This window comes from Myotis yumanensis, unplaced genomic scaffold (assembly GCF_028538775.1).
Source record: "Myotis yumanensis isolate MYYU_CA2020_CCGP unplaced genomic scaffold, mMyoYum1.0.hap1 SCAF_9, whole genome shotgun sequence".
Classification (NCBI taxonomy): domain Eukaryota; kingdom Metazoa; phylum Chordata; class Mammalia; order Chiroptera; family Vespertilionidae; genus Myotis; species Myotis yumanensis.
Window position 1 is genome coordinate 27,618,515 of NW_027223760.1, and position 21,021 is coordinate 27,639,535.

General features: G+C 41.8%; 1 protein-coding gene across 6 annotated transcripts in view; it reads left to right on the top strand.

Annotated features, from left to right (window-relative positions):
* CALD1 (caldesmon 1) overlaps positions 1-21,021 on the top strand; it is a 209,598-nt gene that overhangs the window by 185,567 nt on the left and 3,010 nt on the right. For all 6 annotated transcript variants that reach the window (XM_070423931.1, XM_070423926.1, XM_070423932.1 and 3 more), the window contains 7 exons: positions 1,750-2,008; positions 6,033-6,173; positions 12,483-12,526; positions 12,626-12,704; positions 14,506-14,643; positions 15,125-15,220; positions 20,125-20,205. In XM_070423931.1, coding sequence (XP_070280032.1) covers positions 1,750-2,008; positions 6,033-6,173; positions 12,483-12,526; positions 12,626-12,704; positions 14,506-14,643; positions 15,125-15,220; positions 20,125-20,205 — 838 coding nt within the window. The remainder of the gene's footprint in view (positions 1-1,749; positions 2,009-6,032; positions 6,174-12,482; positions 12,527-12,625; positions 12,705-14,505; positions 14,644-15,124; positions 15,221-20,124; positions 20,206-21,021) is intronic.

Here is a 21,021-nt window from a genome sequence, read left to right on the forward strand (position 1 = left end):
TGGTTGCATTCTGAATGTCCAAAATGAAGACTGAGCGACATCTAGTGGAATCTAGAGAAGTTTATGCAAGGCATGTGTTATGCTCGTCCAATTGAGCACTAACATAATGAACACAACAGAGCAAATGTCTCTGAAGATGGAAAGACCTTAGATTAACTGAGAGAGCAGATTTCCTCTCTGAAGTCACAAGCCTATAAACCTAGAAGACCTGAAAGAGCAACATCAAGTTTTAAGGGGCCGTCTAACTTTGATTGAGTCCAAAATAAAAGAATTTACTTTTTTTTTAACCATCAAGTGCCTAGAATAAGATTTTTTTTATTATCGAATTTTAGAGAGAGGGGAAGGGAGAGGGAAGAGAGGGAAAAACATCGATGTAAGAGTGAAACATTGATTGGCTGCCTCCTGCACATTCCCCACTAGGGACTGAGTCAGCAATCGGCATGTGCCCTGACCAGGTATCAAACCAGAGACCTTTCCATACATGGGACGATGCCCAACCAACTGAGCCACACCAGCCAGGGCTAGAATACGATTTTTAAACGTTTTAACCTCAGCTCTTAGTAAGAAATAAATTTTACATCATGACCCAGTCAGTGATGTCTACATGCATAACTGGAACCAGCATGTCAAGAAACGGTCATTTCCTTTGCTCTCTGCAATGCACTCTGATGTTTCCTAGTTCATTTTTTGTAAATGCTGATTACAGTCCACTGAATTAATTTTCTGACCTGCAGCTTGAAAAGCGTCATTCTAAAGGGCACAGTATATTCAGAACCTCAGTGTTTTAAAAGCATGTGATGAACACATAAGATCAATATTAGTAATTGTGTCATCTTGAACTATTTTCTGTTTTATTCTTCCTCTTGCTTCTTAGCTAGAAACACTGTGCCATTCTCCACATGGAATAAATGGTGCTAGACCAGCCGTGGGCAAACTACGGCCCGCGGGCCGGATCTGGCCCGTTTGAAATGAATAAAACTTTAAAAAAAAAAGACCGTACCCTTTTATGTAATGATGTTTACTTTGAATTTATATTAGTTCACACAGACACTCCATCCATGCTTTTGTTCCGGCCCTCCGGTCCAGTTTAAGAACCCATTGTGGCCCTCGAGTCAAAAAGTTTGCCCACCCCTGCGCTAGACAGTGGTAATTCATCTGTTACTCCGACAAAAGTGTTGGACACGGGCTACCTATGTTCAGATCTAGTTAAGAATGCCCTCACTACTTGTTCATGAGTATTTAAATAAGATTTTTTATGGCTAAATAATATTCCACTGTAAATATGTACCACTTTTTTTTACCCATTCATCCATCAGTGAACACTTAGGTTGTTTCCATATCTCGGCTGTTGTAAATAATGCTGCAGTGAACATGGGGGTGCAGATATTGTTTGGAATCAGTGTTTTCCTTAATTGTGGGATCATAGGGGAGTTCTGTTTTTAATGTTTTGAGGGGCCTCCCTACTTTTTTCATAGTGGTTGCACCACCTCACAATCCCACTTGCCCCCATTGTATAGCTGAGAAAACCCAGGGTAAGTGGCAGCGCAGGGACTCAGATTCAGACCTGGAGATGCCAGCGGGGCCCCAGCCTACCCCTTGGGTCGCTGTGAGGGTCTCCTGCCCAATGACGGACAGTGGAGATTTCTGTGTGGGAGGCCAAGCCTGCAGGCCCACATCCCCTCCCTCCAGGAAAGGCTGCAGGCGGACATGTGTCAAACCCCTTTGCATCCCTTTCTCTCCCCCCACCAGCCGCTCTGGAGGGAGGGCCAGCGAGGCCAAGGAGGCGGAAGGGGCTCCCCAAGTGGAGGCTGGCAAGCGCCTGGAAGAGCTGCGCCGCCGTCGTGGGGAAACTGAGAGCGAAGAGTTTGAGAAGCTCAAACAGAAGCAACAAGAGGCAGCCCTGGAGCTGGAGGAGCTGAAGAAAAAGAGGGAGGAGCGAAGGAAGGTCCTAGAGGAGGAAGAGCAGAGGAGGAAGCAGGAGGAAGCAGAGCGAAAAGTCAGAGAGGAGGTAAGGAGAGCGCAGCCCGCCCAGCCATCGGCACCCCAACTCACTCCAGCCCCTGAATGCCTATCTCTGGTGACCCTTCTGGCCCAGAGGACCATTTCTTCCCTGGTGAAATGAAATGCTGCTGCTCTTTTGAGCATGGACTCTACGAATACATTTTAAGGATAGTAAACTTAACTGTGTGCTAAGCATGGTCCCAAAACCTTTATACATATTAATTTATCCAATTCTCATCAGAACAGGTAGTCTTGTCCCCATTTTACAGATGAGTAAAGTGAGGCACAGAGACATGTTTTTCTGTTTGTTTGTTTTGTAATTTTCCCAAGGCCCCACTTGTCTTACTCCGTTACCCTATACTGTCCCTCCATAAAGAACTGTAGAGAGCAGAGAAGGATGAAAAAGGGTCTGCAGATTAGTTACAAGAATCAAGAGTCACATGATGGTTGTTTTTTTGGACATTTGAAGAATTTTTACAGAGAAGTTTTTAAAATTAGGTTTTGGGATTTTTTAGTGGAAGAGTCTAGATGTTCAGTCAGGGGACAGTATGTGCTCTGTTCATCGCTGTATACACAGGACACAAACACAGTGCCAGGCATGTAGCAGGAACCCAGTAATCATGAGCCCATGAATTTGTTCCATATTTTAAGACAGAATTGAAAACAACAAATAAAGTTACCAAAAGGCTATTTTGAAAACTGAAAAAGTGCTTAACCACCTACAACTTACATTGCTATTTTTTTACAAGGTGCCCATTTTTCTTTCATCCTGAGGTACATTATTATTCTCATTTTATGAGCAAAGAAATGGAAATCCAATCGTTTTGTTATCAGTGGGGTGCTCTCTGTGTCCCCACTGGTTGCCAAAAGAAGTGGGCTTCTTGGGGTGCAGCTGGAATAAGAATTTCCGGAGGCCCCATGGGAGGATGAGGTATCGTGGAAAGTTTTATTTCTGTGGAATTAAACCCCTGAGTTTCCAAGGTCCCATCTCCCTCCATCCGCCAAGGAAAGAGTCCCGTTTCATCCTCAGCAGAGCGAGGATTAAGGCCAGTGACCAGAGTTTCCGTTCCGTTTGCACAGTCCAGGCCAGCACCAGGCTAGCTCAGCTTGTGTTCCCAGCTGCAGTCCATTGCATGTGTGGTTCGAATGTTTGTGGGCCATGCATGTGGCTTCTAGGGCCACGTGAATATGGAGGGAACATGGGTGAGTGCAAGAAGCAGGAGCAAAGCAAGAGAAACAAGAGAGAATCCCTTTGCCTCAGGGTTTTAACCTAAAATTTCACACTTAAAGTGGCTTCAGCCCTCCAGCCAATTATCTTTGTTTCCAGGTTAGACTGCCAGACAGCACCTTCCCTACGTCACCCCGGTCACCCCGACTTTACTGCACATGCATCCTCCTTCTCCTTTGTCCCCCAGTGATTTGCAGGGAATAGATCGGTGTTTCACTGTGGAGCATGAAGTTGCAGCTTCCTGGTGAAGCTGCCCAGATGACCATGCTTATCATGCCTGGCCTCCCCTTGGCTCCTTTCCTATTATTAATATTAATAATTAGCTCATTGCAGTGAAATTGGTTTGAGTGGCTTGTGTGAAGTTACTTGACTAATACATGGTCGGATCAGTATTGGGACCCAGCTTCTGCACATTAGCCCGTGTCGAGTAACACTCCCTCCACGTTCTGCGTGGAGTAGGGTTCGGTATCTGAAAGAGGAGCCGCACAACAAATGAGAGAGAAATGACACGAGGTAATTTTGCAATATTGGAGGACCAGGCGGGCAAGTCCCGAAGGACTTCCACCCATGCTCAGGCTGCTCCAATCTTTTATTGATCTGGAGTAGCCCTTAGGGTAAGGAGGTTTCAATGACACACAGATCAGCAGACAATTTCCAGGAATAGACAAAGTATCTGATTAGCTCATCAGTAGATGATTTCCAGGAATAGGCAGAGTATCTGATCAACAATAATCAACAAGGATCTACATAAGTATCTAAGGAATTAAGTGAACTAGGGTGGGGATGATGCTTCAACTATTATTACCTAAATTAACTGGGTGGTTCCTAGATTAACTGGGTGGTGCACAGTTCTGACCTTTGCTAGGACTTCAAAGGTTACTAGCTTTTGGGGGTCTCTGTCTAAACTCAGCTAGTGAAGACAATGAATGGACTCTGGCAGCCTGGAACTCTTCTCACTAATCTTAGGGAACACTGATCTCCCATCATCCAAAAGATGCAGAAAGACTTCGTTTCTTTCTGACTTGGGTCCTATGTAAACATTCCCTAAACTGTGTGGAAAGTTTGGATAAATGGTTCCAAAATCTCTTCCAAGTCCAGCTGTCCATGCACCAATGATCTCTGGTTGGGAAGTAATGGGGATGAAAGAGCGTTAGAACCAGAGCGTTAGAACCAAACATACCTGGGCTCGTATCCTGACAGCGCTTGCAAGCTGGGACCTTAGGAGAGTTACTAGACGACTCTGAGCCTTCTCTTCCTTATCTGTGAAACACCTACTTTCAGGATCGTTGTGATGACTAAATAGGTCATTGTATTCACAGCGCCTGGTACCTCATAGGCCCTGAGGAAGTGGCAGTTATAATCATTGTTATCATTGTTATTATTAGTTAGAGGAGATTACCAGTGAAGGCAGAATGAATTCTTAGGATTGGATTGAGTTGGAGATTATTTTTTCTCACCTCCTGTCAATAAAACGTAGACTGCATGGCTTAAAAGCAACAGAAATTATTTCTCACAATTCTGGAGGCTGAGAAGTCCAAGAACGAGGCCTGCAGATTCTGTGCCTCGTGAGGGGAAGCCTCTGGTCATAGATGGCCATTATCTCGCTGTGTCCTTACGTGGTGGAAGGAGCCAGGGAGCTCTCTGGGGTCTTTTTTAAGGGACTAACCCAGCCGTGGGCAAACTACGGCCAGTTTGAAATGAATAAAACTAAAAAAAAAAAAAAAAAAGACCGTACCCTTTTATGTAATGATGTTTACTTTGAATTTATATTAGTTCACACAAACACTCCATCCATGCTTTTGTTCCAGCCCTCCGGTCCAGTTTAAAAACCCATTGTGGCCCTCGAGTCAAAAAGTTTGCCCACCCCTGGACTAACCCCACTCATGGGAGCTTCACCTGCAAGACCTAATCACCTGTTAATGCTGTCATACTGGGGGTTAGGATTTCAACCTATAAATTTTGGGGAGACACAAACATATAGTCTGTAACACACAGGATCCTTCTGCAACATCCTCTGACAGGTGGACACAAATTCTCTTCTTGAGAACATCCAGTGAAACAGATCTCACAATTTGAAAATTACAAAAGACAACCTAAATCTCTTAAAATCGTTCACAGAGGATGTGTGACTTAATCAGAGATCTGGAGTTTTTGCCTGAGAGAGAGGCAGGGGACACTATTTTAGGCCAGGAATGAAGGCACAGAGGGGTAATGAGACAGGTTGTGAATATCTGTGATTTCACCACTATGGTGCAATACCTACCTCATTTCAGGTTTGTCAAATAATCTACTCTGTTGAGGTGGGCACAACCATAAAATCATCTCTTGTACAATTTGACAAATGTGGTTCCATAGATTTATATAACTTTGCACATAAGTTGTCTCACTTGTCTTCACACTCTCCTAGGAACTAGGAAGGTGAGATATTTATATGAATTTCACATAATTCAGAAGTGAAAGGTCAATGTTAAATGACTTGACAGGATGATGATAATGGTGATCACCATACTGAGCACTAGTCTAAGCATTTTACATGGGCTCATTAAAGCCCTGTTCAGTGGTTTCTATTATTATGCCCATTTTACAGATGAAGAGACTGAGGCACAGAGCAGATAAGTAATGTGGTCAAGGTCTCAGTTGGGAAGTGGCAGCACCAGGTTTAACCTCTAGTGACCACCCTTGCATTCACTCTAGAACCTGGGTCTTTTTTCTCTGGGACTTGTGCCCTTTCTTCTACAGCACCCATTCCCCTGGCCTTGAACCTGATGTTGATGTCCTTGTTACTTCCTCTTTCCCTCTTAAGGAAGAGAAGAGGAGGCTAAAGGAGGAGATTGAAAGGCGAAGGGCAGAAGCTGCTGAGAAACGGCAGAAGATGCCCGAAGATGGCTTAGCCGAGGACAAGAAACCTTTCAAATGTTTCACTCCCAAAGGTTCATCTCTCAAGGTATTTTCCCCCCCAGAAAATCCTCCTTTTAATACCGCTACTATAGTATCTTAGAAACTTGATTTTAGCCTTTAAGTTATTGATTATCCCAAGCCTTTGCTCCATTCATCTTTTTGCTCCTTCGTTCAGCTATTTCACAGCTTTCCTTTGTTTTCAACATATGCAAAAGAGAGAAATAAAGTGGGGAAATGTATATCTGTTGTTTATTAGATGCTTTGGTACACATTAAAAAGGCCATCAGCGATTATCTCTGGATCTCACTGACCCATGCTCCCCAGCTGCCTCGTTGCTTTGAGCAGTTGGAAAGGGAAACATTTATAAAAATGGCAAATACATTGTAAAAGTTATGCTGTTTTCACACTCGCCAATCATTTTTTCTTTGTCATTATTAAAACAGGGCAGCTGGAAATGGTACCGTTCAAATTTGAAAGCTATTATAGGGGAGGAGACGAAATGCGACTTGGAAGGGTCCTTTGCCAGGATGAGTTTGGTCCTACTGCTGCCTTCAGGGAACATAGCTCCTAATCGACGTCAGACAGAAGTGCTGACAGACGAGAACAAGCGGGAAAAACTGACTTAAGGGAATAATGGGTTGAGAAGGGAAAAGAGCACAGACTCAAGAAAGTACTATGATCTACATTCAATCTGCCATTACTTTTAAATATATTTTCTGTTCATGAGAGTTAACATGCATTGAGCTCCTGGCACAGTTAATATACTCAACTAGAGGCCCAGTACACAAATTTGTGCACGGGTGGGGTCCCTTGGCCTGGCAGGCAATTGGGGCCAATCGGGGCTATCTCACCCAGTTGGGGGGGGGGCGGGGGGGGGGGCGGGGGAGTTTGGCCAGCCATGGGAGGTTGGCTGTGGGAGTGCACTGACCACCAGGGGGCAGCTCCTACATTGAGCGTCTGCCCCTGGTGGTTAGTGTGCATCATAGGGACCAGTCAACCAGTCATTTTGTCAACCTGGCGTAATGGTTGCTTAGGCTTTTTTTTTTTTTTTTTTTGAGGAAGAATGTGCTTTTTATTTTATTTTATTTTTTTATTGCTTAAAGTATTACAAAGGGTATTACATATGTGTCCTTTTTTTTTCTTCCCCGCCCTTGACAATCCCCTGGCCTCCCCTACCCCTCAGTGTCTTATGTCCATTGGTTATGCTTATATGCATGCATACAAGTCCTTCGGTTGATCTCTTACCCCCCCTCCCTCCTGCCCCGCAACCGTCCCCGGCCTTCCCGCTGCAGTTTGACAATCTGTTTGAGGCAGTTCTGCCTCTGTATCTATTATTGTTCAAAAGTTTATAATGGTCTCTATTATCCATGAATGAGTGAGATCATGTGGTATTTTTCCTTCATTGACTGGCTTATTTCACTTAGCATAATGCTCTCCAGTTGCTTAGGCTTTTATATATATAGAAGATAAGTATGTGGATATATGAATGAATGGATATATGAATGAATGACTCCAGAGATAGGAACTTTTAACCTTTTTGTTTCACCTTCATTTTCCATCAACCTTGTTAGGTTACAAAGCTTTGACAATGGGCAAAGCCAGTACAGAATCACAGCAAGGCTCCAGACGGTCAAAGTGTGTGTGTGTGTGTGTGTGTGTGTGTGTCTATAAATGTGTGTGAGGTTTTATCACTTGACACACAAAAACAACCAAAAAACAGTTACATTTTACAGTTATTACCTGTTTCACATGAAAATCAGCATGTTTTATCCCTAAATAACCTCACTTACTCTTCATGTTCTTTTGGGCCCCTTCATAGTTCTGATACATCTCAAAGAAACTACTTATGGGCAAGGTCTTTTTGAGGGGGAATCCAAACTAAGCCACCGGGGAATGTTATTATTTAATACAGACTACCACAGAAGTGAGATCTCAGAGCTGACAGAATGAGGAGCGGGCAGCTTTGTAGAGTAAGTGAGCTTCATTTATGGACGCCAAAATTTGAATTTCACAGAATTTTTTTGTGTCACAAAATATTATCCTTCTTTTGATTTTTTTCAACCATTTGACAATATAAAACATTCTTAGTTTGAAGGCTATGTGAAAAGCAAGGCCTGCAAGTCAGAACCGTGCTTGGTTCAGGCTACCTCCGTGCAGCCACTGGTGTCCTTTCTGCTCCTGATCCAGGCCCTTTTGTTCCTGACTCATCAATATTGAAAGAAAACCACATTTTTAAAAAAAAATAGATTTTTATTGATTTCAGAGGGAAGGGAGAGGGAGAGAGATACAGAACATCAATGATGAGAATCATTGATCGGCTCCCTCCTGCACACCCCCTACTGGGAATTGAGCCCGCAACCAGGGCATGTGCCCTTGACCAGAATCGAACCTGGGACCCTTCAGTTTGCAGGCCAATGCTCTATCCACTGAGGCATAATAGCTAGGGCCACATTTTCTCTTTCTATCTCCCTCTAAATCCCACCCAAGCTGAACGTTCCTTGGACAGTCTTGGTAACACTTGGAAAATGGTAGTGACCTAGACTTCTCATTTCTACTCTCTTTGTTCAGGGGAAACTACGGTCCATCCTCCTCCTTCAAATATCTCCTCTCAACCAGGTTTTTCAACTTACTTCTCTAGTCTTTCCATCAACCAGACTCCTGGGCCCCCAGGGGGCCATTTAGCTACTTCCTCTAGAAGAGAGGCATGTGTGAGCAGCCAAAGTAGATGCATTTGCATAAGCAAAACATTTTAAACTTCTATACAACAGAGACATGCTTTCAGAAATGGACAATTTTCTTGCCTTGCACCATAGTGTGTGCTTTGAAGAGCTTGTGTGGCTCTGCTTTTGTTATGGGTGGGTGTCCTCTAATTTCCTAACCTGTTGCTGGTAGAAGTGGGCTTCTTGGGATGCCACAGGAATAAGAATTTCCTGAGGCCCCCACGGGAGGATGAGGTATTATGGAACGCTTTAATGATGAGGTAACATTAAGGGAGTTCACCTTCAGGATCCCATCTCCCTAATCCCACCATGAAAAAGTCCCATGTTGTCTACAGCAGAGCTAGGATTAAAGCCACTGCCCAGAGCCTCTGCTCCATGTTGAAGCCCAGTCCAGTCCAGCATCTGGCTAGCCTAGCTTGTGTTCTAGCTGCAGTCCATTGCAGATGGGGTCCGCGTGGCCATGAGCCATGCGACTGCTTCAGGCCACATGGCAGGCTAGCGCAGATCATGGAAAAAGCAAGTGTCAGGAAGCAAGAGCGAAGCAAGTGGAACGAGAGAGAGAGAGAGAGAGAGAGAGAGAGAGAGAGAGAGAGAGAGAGTATTTCTGTTTGGGGATTTTAACCACGGCCTTATCCAATTAATCCTTCAGGATTTCGTACGCTTACAGTGGCTCCACCCCTTCTAACCAATTATCTTTGTTTCTAGGTTAGACTGACAGGCAAACACCTTCCCTATGTCACCCCCGACTTCACTGCGCATGCATCCATCTTCCCCTTTGTTCGATCCCTTCCACAGTGAACTGCAGGGAATGGACCAGTGGTTCCCTGGGAGTGTAAAGTTGCAGCTTCCTGGTGAAGCTGCCCAGATGACCATGCTTATAATGCAGTGGTTCCCAAACTTATTTGGCCTACTGCCCCCTTTCCAGAAAAAAATATTACTCCGCCCCTGGAAATTAATTTTCTTTAAATTTTAATAGCAGTTACTCATCGCCCCCAAATGCACCTGTGGCCATCACCGCCCCCCCCCCCCCCATCGCTGCAGCGCCCACCGGGGGGCGGTAGCGCCCACTTTGGGAATCACTGTTATAATGTCTGGCCTTCCCTTTGCTCCTTTCCCTTTTTAATATTGATAACTAGCTAATTACAACAGTAACAGTTTCATATTCTACAATTGAATTTTTGCAATTGTTGATACTCTTGACCCTGCAACTTTTATAACTGGTCACAAGTTAACATTCTAGAATGCAAGTGGGAGGAAAAACACTTCATATTATATTTGACCTCAAAATAGTATCAACTAATGTATTTTGTTAAGTCTCATGACTTCTATTCATTGTCTGGAAAACCCTGAACCTGGTTGCTCGTAGTTCAATGATGTTAGCAGTGATGGTTTGATTTTTTTTTTTTACATAATACATGCAAAGAATAAATTTTAAGTAAAATAAATTTAAAATTTTGTTTTTATTGTTACTGTTTTCATATGTTGGTGGTGGAGGGAGTATGGAGTAAGGAGAAAATAATAGTATGCTTTTTCACCGAGTTTTATCCTGACAACACTGCTACCATTGGCCTTCAGAAGAACCAATGTTCCTCATTAAAATTACACAGAACGTTTAATTTACGTATTGTTATATTACCTAGAGTCACCAAGTTCAGGAATTTTCCAACAAGAGTGCATCAGTAAATAGATGGGAGGCCGGACAAAATGTGATAATGAAGTCAAGCTGTATTAAATATTGTAGATAGGAAAGGAGAAGGTGGAATCTGAGAACCTCTGTAGTTTGAGTATATGTGATGGCCAAGGTTAACAAAATGATCCCTGACTCAGAATGATGCTGGAAGTGCTACCAAGAATAAGTCTCACCTCTGGCACCACCCTCCACTGTGCTTCTGTCTGCCAGAAATGTCCTCTGCCCTTTAACTCATGCACTCCCACCCTCACTTTCATAAACTCATTTATAAAACTATGTAAACAATAAACTACAAATCTCAGCTCAGGTATCAAAATATCTCAAAAACCTTCTCTACTCCCCCCCCCCCACCCCACCCACCCCCCATGCCCAGGTAGTCACTTCTCCCATAGCTACAGCATTGTCCTATCCTTAATATGGTACCAGCATTGAATTTTAAATATTTTATTTCTAGGTTCTACTAGTCTCTCCTACTAAAATGTGTTCTCTTTAAAGAATCTAATACATCATTGGGTGTTGAACTTTATGTAGTAGGATTTCAACATAATTTATTGGTTGGTTGTTTGACTGATAGGCTGACAAGGTTAAAGGTAGGATGGATGGATGGATGGATGGATGGATGGATGGATGGATAATATTAAAAATTCCAGGGCATTGTGTGTATTTCGGCTTGTTCAACTGGGAACTTTTTCTCTAGAAGTTTATATTAGTTTAAAGTTCTAAGTTTATATTAAAATCTAACAAATTAAGATTTAAGATTCTCTACAGCCCGTAATCTCAGGGACACCTGTAGCACTTTCTTGGTCACAACTGTTTGCGAATACTGACAGGTGGTGTGGGGCAGAGGTTACTCCCAGCCTGGAGCTGGGTGTCACAAGGAGCCAACGATATTTGCTGACTATAAAGAACATCTGGATTTAGGTGGTGCCATTTCAGTGAAATGTAATGTTTGATTTAGTAGCTTTAGTTTTAGCAAAAAGAAGTTCCTAGCTTTAAAAAAATAAAAAGAATATATTAAAGACTAATGAACTGCCCATCTAGTGTATATCCATCACAGTTTCTCGGAGCTTATTTTCTTGTTTCCCATTTGGGCTAATGGGGGCTTTGTGGGAGGCCTCAGCCATCACTGATGAGCTGTGCCCCGATCTCACTCCACCCCCACCCCATCTTCTACTTTCAGGGCAAATTAAGTCCAGCAATCAGCTTGACAGCTATCAAATCAAAAACCAGACTAGGCCCTGAGTGAATAGTTCCCAGTCCCTGGTTATCTTTCTTATTTGACCCTATTACATACCAAATATATGGTCAAAACATTATGGAAGTTTTTCTTAATCAAAGAGCATGGTATATCTATACTCATAAAAACATGTCCTAAAGGGTAACAGCATGTATTGCTTTTTAAATTGTTGCTAAGAAAGTAGATCTTAAAAGTTCTCATCACAAAAAGAAAAAAAACAATGTTGTCAGGTGATGATATTAACTAGACTTATTGTGGTGATCATTTTGCAATATATTCAAATATTAAATCATTATGTTGTACACCTGAAACTACTAGTAATATAATGTTACATGTCAATTATACCTTAATAAAGAAATAAGTAGAAAAAATTTTAAAGTCTGCCAGGAGGCAAAAAAGAAATTATTGCTATGAAATGCAATTATTTTACCATTGATTTAAATGATCTCAAAGGCATTTTTACTCCATTTCTGTCTGGTCTTCAGTTTGCCTCCAGAACTTCATATTTCTCTCCACACTTTCTCTATCCTCTGCCAATCTTTTTTTCATCTCTCAGCTCTCATGATCAAACACCTTACATGCATTTTCCTCTCTGGCACAGCACCCGAATTAAAACTCTTTGACACCCTTTGGTGCTTTCCTTCACCAGGGTCAGGGACACTGTTTATGAGCTGAAAATATTAACTGTTGTTGTTTTTTAATTCCTAGATAGAAGAGCGAGCAGAATTTTTGAATAAGTCTGTGCAGAAAAGGTAAATATGGTCGATTGTTTACTGGAGAATCACCAGCCATCATATGTATGGAAAGATTTTTCTCTCATATCTTTCTCTGTGTGTTTATTTACTTAACAGTGGTGTCAAATCAACTCATCAAGCGGCTGTTGTTTCCAAGATTGACAGCAGACTGGAGCAATACACCAGTGCCATTGAGGTGAGCGATGTCCGCAGGGTTGTGCTCAAACAGAAATCAGCTCTGATTGTGTAAATGATCATAGAAACATTTAGGACAATAAGCAAGTCTAATAACCACATTAGTGTTAGAACATTAATAATGCTTTAAACAGTAATAAAGGTAAATTATAGAAAGGTTTTAAATAAATTATTGTTTACTACCTTCGGCCTGAGTATTCTTTAATGAAGATATTATTCTTTTAAGGAATAGGCTTATTGATATTCAACTATGTTATTTATATGTTAGTATGTGTATCCTCTAATATTAATTCCTTATAAAATATGTTCCTATATGTAGTTAAACAGGTCCCATGTAACCTTGGTTAATCCTTATTTGTCTATAAATACTTTTATGTTCAAACAGTAATAGTGATAGTATGAGTTAATATAAAGATGATTGCCAGCTAGAGTTTAATCACCATGAATTTCAAATTGATTATTTTATGCTTATAGGATCATAGTTATATGCTTCTGTCTATTCCAACTTTTTCCCACAAAGTTGACCCAGGGGTTCTACCACATTTAGAAATAATGTATATTTCCAAGTACCAAAGCTCTAAAAGGGTAGGATCCCATTAATCCATGTGTGATCCTAGTTTTTTCTCCTTTGTGTAGACTCTAGGCACTGATTTTAGCCCGCTTCTATGTCAGAACATCTGCTCTGAAGGAATTGGATAAGCTTGGTTTGATTTCCTCCTCTCCTTTATACTGCAGAGTGGGCATAAGTATAAAATAATTCACAATCAAATAAATTATGAGGGAATAAAAATGAGATCTGAATGATTTATCAAATGAATAACCAAGTCCTAATACTCAAGAGGTGATTTTCACAAGATTAAATGTCCACTAAAATATAAGACAAATTGCAGATAGTTATTTTCTGTGGTTACATTTATTATAAGCTCTAAGAGGGTTGATGAAGCCAAGACTGTGGCTTCAGCCTTTACATGGTCCGGTGATGGTGCCACTCACCAGGGCTGACCACCTTGACCACACAGGCCACCGGTTACAAAGCAGGACCAGGCAGGACATTGCATGATTCTGGGCATGCCCGTCACTACTGCGGAAAAGTATCTCAAATGCACACTTTTCTTCCTTACATCCATTCTTTCCTCCTCCCAGGATATTCTCCATAAAGTGGCCTCTCACTCTGTCAGTCCTTTATCGTGTCCCTGTCTCCGGTCCTTTGCATATGCTGTTCTCTCTGCATGGAATGGTGTGTGTGCCTCCTTTTACCTAGCCACTTCCAAGTCTCCCATCAATCTGGGTTTAAATGTCACTTCCTCACAGTAGCCTTTTTTGCTCCCTATTATATTATTATTATTCCCCTATTGTGTGCTCTTGTGGCATGCTTTATGACACTACATTTATCTTTCATAACACACCGAAATGTGAAATAAATACTTATGTCATCAATTACTATCTTCCTGTCCTATTAAAATGTAAGTCCACTGCAGCTTACAGAGCAGACTGTCTTATTTTGGGTACCACTATAACACCAGCGCCAGTGCCCTGCACCCAGTAGGCACTGAGGTATCTGTTGAAGAAATGAAGTAGAATATCACTTAAACAATAAATGGCATCCCAGTAAAAAAGCATATTTCATTTTTGAAAGACCCTCTGATCTAGATCTCAGGGTGGATTTTTTGGTACATATGTCATCAGAATGCAGTTTTTGGTGAAGGCATTTAGACAATAACTCTTAAATGATACTGTCGAGGAAGAGAGTACTTGACAAGAACAAACTTAGCACAATCCTAAAGATAATTCACACACTTCAGGGGACAAAAGCTGCAAAACCCACGAAGCCAGCAGCCTCGGACCTTCCTGTTCCTGCTGAGGGTGTCCGCAATATCAAGAGCATGTGGGAGAAAGGGAATGTGTTTTCATCCCCCACCGCGTCAGGCACGCCAAACAAGGTGAGCTCCGGAGTTCCGTCTTTTACTTTTGGAGGGTGGGTTTCTTTTCCTTTTCTTTTTCCTTTTTAGCAAACCACATTAGCTCATTATAAAAGCAGCGGAGAAGGTGTCATTCTTACTTTCTTTTGCAACAACCATAAAAGCAAGTTCACAGATGCTAGACAGTGTGTACTCCTACGCTCAGGCCACTTTCCTAAATTGAGTTCTTGAAATTAATCATCAATCTTGGGGTTGGGGTGGGGTGGGGTGGGGTGGGGTTAGGGTGAGGTGCGGCGGCAAGCAAACCAGATAACATTCTTTAAATATCAAGTTTAAGGTTCATTTCACTCAAAATATTGATTATAACGAGCAATCATTCCTTGGTGTTACGGGATGGTTACATGAAATAATAAGCAATAGTATTATTTGAGGTTTCTTTGGAGATTTCTTTCCAGGTAAAGTTTGTCTTTGTCTTTAATATTGGATGGTTGACTCCTTGCAGGAAACTGCTGGCTTGAAGGTGGGGGTTTCCAGCCGCATCAATGAATGGCTAACTAAGACCCCAGACGGGAACAGGTCACCTGCTCCCAAACCGTCGGTAAGTAGCTCCGGGTTTTCTGGATTTCCTTGAGCTCTCAGCTCCCAGCAGCAGGAGAAATCAGGCTGTTGGTCTGTTTGCCTGGGAAAGGCAGTGCTCCTGTCTCTGCTGTCCTTGCTGAGGAACAAACAAGGAAGGGTTCAGATTTAGAGAGAACAGCCCCAAGCAGCTGCCCCACAATCGCCCAGAGGCCGTAATTAACCAGAACTCCGAGGCCGCTCAAATTTACACTCTTTCCTGGTCTGTGTGTTTAGCTCCTATTCTATAAATTACAGCTGGGAATTAGAAAATGAAAATGTCAAATTATCTTGGCCACTTCTCTGTGGAAAGCACCTCTAAATTTATTCCCCAAAGGAAGTGTATGTTGGCTATTTTGAACCCATGGTTTCTAATTTGCCTAATTTATGTAACTTAATACAAAAAAAAAAAATACCATTTTTAGGTAGTTGTTGAAGTAATTGCCATAATTTTTTTTTTTGTCAACACCTCCAAAGAAAAGCCATTTTGAAAAACACAGTAAAACTGGAAACTATAAGAGCTTGTTATTTTTGGAAATCTAAATTTTTCTTAATATTTATTAAGTGTGACTATTTACTATAAAAATATTCTTTTAACCTTTTCATTGAATGTATATGATAATTGCCTTGCATTTATCATTATGATAAAGAGCCTTATTAAGCTCCTACTGTGTACATTGGTGAGCTTTCTCTGTTAAGTTGGCTTTTATATATGCCTCGGTGCCCAAAGGAGCAGAGACTCAACTGTCCTAACTATCCCATTGCAGAGGTAGAGTAACGCTTTCCAAATCCTAGACCTCTGTGCCACTGAGCGTTTCATTGTATCCAGTGGCTCCATATTTAATCTCCAAAGTCACTAGAGGTTATCAATTCCAATTTAAGAAGAAAAAATGGAAATATTGTCTACACTTCTTGAGTGCAACCCCTTATAGTCACCTAATTAATAGTCAGGATTTTTTGCATAAGGGCTCACATGAGGTATAAAACTAATGCAAACCCAATTTACAATCAGAAAGTCTTGATATATTGAAAAATATATATTTTCCCCTCTCCCGGTAAATAGAGGGGAAGGAAGCTATAGAAGGAGAGAGTCGAGGGGGGAGGGGTCATACCCACAAGGTGTTTGCTCTTTATTGCCCCGAACCCAAGGTGACATATAGAGTAGAAGTTATTTTTTAATGGAAATTTATGTAAATTTTGTGGCCCCAGACCAGTGATTATTAACCTTTTTGAATTATGGAGCCTTTTGAAAACCTATGAATCTGAGGGCCTTCTCCCCTAATACATGTATATCACTCAAGTTCCGGAAGTTCATGGACCCACTGAAGAACTCTCAAATTAGCAACGATAAAGAGAGGGAGGTGTGTTTTCCTCTTTGATGAATTTGGCACATTGCTAGAGAACCTGGTCACTTTTTTGTGTTTATTTTACTTGTGACATATTTCATTTCTGTACCAGATTTTACTAAGCCTATCACCGTCTATGTCATCCTAATGGGAGAGTTAAAAAAAAAATTCAGTTCAGTTATTATGTCAAGGCTTCCACAAAAAGCCCCATTCTCTGGAGTAACTGATAGCATCATAAAAACGGCAGGACAAAAAGGTCTTGGAAAGGACAGGGAAATTAGGAAAGCATTGCCTGCTTTACCTACCAGTTAGTGACTGAGTTGCCAGACCAGTGATGGCGAACCTATGACATGCGTGTCAGAGGTGACACGCGAACTCATTTTTTTGGTTGATTTTTCTCTATTAAATGGCATTTAAATATATAAAATAAATATCAAAAATATAAGTCTTTGTGTTACTACGGTTGCGAATATCAAAAAATTTCTATATGTGACACGGCACCAGAGTTAAGTTAGGGTTTTTCAAAATGCTGACACGCCGAGCTCAAAAGGTTCGCCATCACTGTGCTAGACCATCTCCTAAAGGACAAAAGGCAAAGGAAAGAAGAGTGGCAATTCACACAGGTTGTAGTGATCTCTTTTTCTATGACCCACTGGACTTTGCAGACGAAGGTAACCTCCTGAGTGAAAGCCGGATTGGAAGAGAGCAGTAGGTAGTTGCTGTTGTACATGAAAAGCCAGTGTGAATAAACTTAACCAGCAACGTTCAGCTTGGTGCCCAGTTCATGGGTGACAGAGCCAGCTCTTGTCAAGATCTGAATAGCAGCATGGCAGTCTCCCTGGGAAAGATGTGGCCTGGACCCAGGAAGGCAGGAGGGTAACTCACAGACACTACAGATCCAGCAGAAAAAGATGACACTTCCCAGCTGCAGAAAGGCCTAGAAGGGTCCTACAGATGCATAAAACTTGGCTGGCCAAAGGTTAAGTCCAGCAATGCAGCTTAAAAAGGCAGGTAAATAAATAAATAAATAAATAAATAAATAGGCAGGTCAAGCGAAGATCTTCCCCGAGTCTTATCAGGGGCCTCACAGGAGTGGCCCGAAGCTAAGATTTGTGTAGTTTGACCCACACCATTGTGTTTTATTTTCCTTTTAAAAATTGTAATCTGAACACATTTTTGAAGTGTGGAGGCATGTACTCCTGAATAGGTTGATTCCCTCTTTTCCTTATTTGTTCACAACAAGCCTTTTCAGGCCTTTGCGTTTCCAGCCTGGCCCTTCATGGCAGGCCTCTGAGTTTGACACCTTTGGGTCCCCAGCCAGACTGACTCTGAGCTCTGAGCTCTGAGCCCACGATGTTAAGGTTGCCTAAAGACAACAGCAAACGGTAGGCCCCCGAAGGTGCCGTCTGAGCCTGGGCCCGAGGGGATTTATTCCCTGTCCCTTGCTTACCTTCCTTGGTGTCTGTGGCTGGAGGGGAAAGCCTGGGCTTGTGTTTGCAGGTATGTGGCAGGTGGCCATTGAAGAAAAACAGAGGGAGATTCTTTCACCGAAATGGTCCTCACCCAGTGAAACCTCAAGAGGAAGGAAATTAGTGTTTCTTTTGAGATGAGTGTTTAGTTCCAAAACTCACTGGACAGAACAACCATCCTTTACCAAGTTGTATAAGAATTTCCAAACATGCTAGGAAGTAAACGTGCTCAAAATAGTTTGTCAAACCAATATTATTGGGCGGGGCGGGGGGGGGGGGGGCCTGAAAATTAACTTATTTAAAAACAAACATTGATCCACATCTGATCCCTTCCTGGGGCATCGCTTTGCTATTTGTGGGCAGAATTTACGGGATTTCGGTGTAATTTTGTAACCAGAATTCAATTCTGAGTATGCCTGTTTTAGCTGGTTTGTCTGTTCTTTGTTGTCTAAACTACATGTTACATGCAGCTAAATTAAAATGCTAATTTGTCTTTCTTTTTGTTTAAAATAAAACAACAACAACAACCATGTCTTTCTCAGCTGAATTCTCTTCTTCATTCTTTGATCTCTGGGTGACTGGAAACCTGCCTCTCCTGCCTTCATTTCTCCCTCTTCTCCTGGACTGGGTCTTTGTCTAAAATGTAGTCTGGTCAGGTAATTGCGTTTCTATTTCCCCTTTGATTTAAAATGCCAACTCACCACTTGGATGTTCATATTTTCTTAAAATAAGCTCTTTAATTGATCTCAAAAGATTCATATGGGAGATTTAAGGGAACTACAGTCCGTTTTCTTCTGTAGAACATTCATGTGAAAGAAAAATATTTGCCTTCTATGAATCAAATAAATAAAGTAATAATAGCCACTTTCCAGAGCTTCCATCAGCATGTGCCTAATTATAGTTTCCAAAACTTTAAAACAGTCTTCCAGACGATTTGGCAGCTTCTCCCTACATTGGCAAAAGTAGTGGAACCCTTCAAAAACAACCTGATTTGTTGCTTACTAGTTCCAAGTTAAATAGGTGTAGCTCTCTAATAGAATATCAGGAATTCGTGCCACAGTGGAACTCCAGAAACTCAGTAGGATTAAGGCAAATCTGAAATGCAAAAAAAAAAAAATTAAAATTAAAAATCTGAAATGCTTCACATGGTACCATTTAACCAGTGCACTTTCAGTGTTGAGCCCTCCCTACTATCTGTCAAAACATGCCCATTTAGACTGGTGTCCATGGATAAATGCAATTGCTGTTCGCTTTGCCTTCCTAATGAGAAAAGGATGTGCCAAAATAAACATGACTATTTCAGTTAAAACACATTTATATTCTACAAACTACCTTTTGCCAAGCACATGCTGGAAGAAAAGTAAATGGAAACAGAAATGTGGCTCCTTGTCCAAACCAAATTAATTTCGAGGTAGCAAATAAAGAATCCAAGCTATATAACTGTTCTCTCCCAGAGATTTCCACATGTTCTCACATATGTTATTAAGTGTCAGTTTCTCTTACGGGTGCAGTTTGTGGTCAGTGTTTACTCTGATGGGGCTAGGTTCTACCGATGCACTTCTGAATTATCCACTCACTCCGGAGGAAACACAAAATTACTTTCGTCTGAGGGAAGTGCCATTAGAAGTTTGATGCAGATTTCCTACTGCACAGAGGTGTGGGGAGGAGGGGTTGGCGCCCCTAACCCCCACGTTGTTCAAGAGTCAATTGTATTTAAAACCAACCTATACTGTATTCACTTCTAAGAGCATAGAAAGTTAAAAATAGGCTATATTATTTTAAATATGCCTGTGTTCCAATTTTACTGATCCATAAGCAATAAGTCCTTGATGAAGAACAGGCCCTAAAGGCTGGATAGTTCCAGCCCATTCTCATGTCATAACCTGGTCCAGATCTATTATAAAAACAATGGCTCATGGTCCTTTCAATGCCATCCATTTCTGATCACTAGGATAAAGTGTATTAACAAGAAATCGATTCAAACCAACAAACACAGATGTGGTGACTTATTTAGACGTGGCAGAGAATATATAGGGCCACGTATTAATTTTATTCTGCTTTCTCTTCATTAGGATTTGAGGCCAGGAGACGTATCTGGCAAGCGGAACCTCTGGGAAAAGCAATCCGTGGATAAGGTCACAACCCCTGCCAAGGTAATGTCAGTCCAAATGTTTCTATAGTCCCCTTTTGGAGTAGAGAATGTCAGCTGTCCATTGCCCATCGTCATAGGTATAATGTCCATCATCATAGGTAACATTCTCCTGAGCCAGGGTTCCGGGACGTGGAGTAAAGGTATGATCTGGAATGGTAGGACCCAGAGAACGCCACTCACATACGACACAGCAGGAATGGTGGCTCTCCCTGGAACTGTGCAGCATGGTGGCACAAGGTGGGAGGGGGACAGGGTGAGTCTTCACAGGCTCTGCCCCCTCCTTCTTGATCTAGCCCACAAACCCTTCCTACAGTAATAATTCTATAACCACCAAGCCCACAGCTGAGGTTATGAGGTAGCAGAGTAGGTAGCTCCTTTGTTCCAAAATGTCAGACTCACTACATGTCATGCAATGATTCATTTGAAGTGAAAACACACACAACACATTTGAACATGCAGATTCACAATACTACACTAGGCCATCAGTGTCCTCGGGTTCTGCGTCCGCGGATTCAACCAACCACTGATTCAACCAACCCCAGATCAAAAATATTTGAAAAAAATTACATTGTTGCTAGTGTGTACTATGCAGTTAGGCCTATGATGGTTGTTTCTGTATTGAACATGTACAGGCTTTTTTCTTATCATTATACCCTGAATAATACAGTATAACAACTGTTTATACAGCATTTACATTGTACTGGGTATTATAAGTAACTGAGAGATGATTTAAAGTATACGGCTTATACGCAAATAATATGCCATTTTCTATAAAACACTTGAGTGTCCACAGATTTTGGTGTCCATGGAGGCCTGG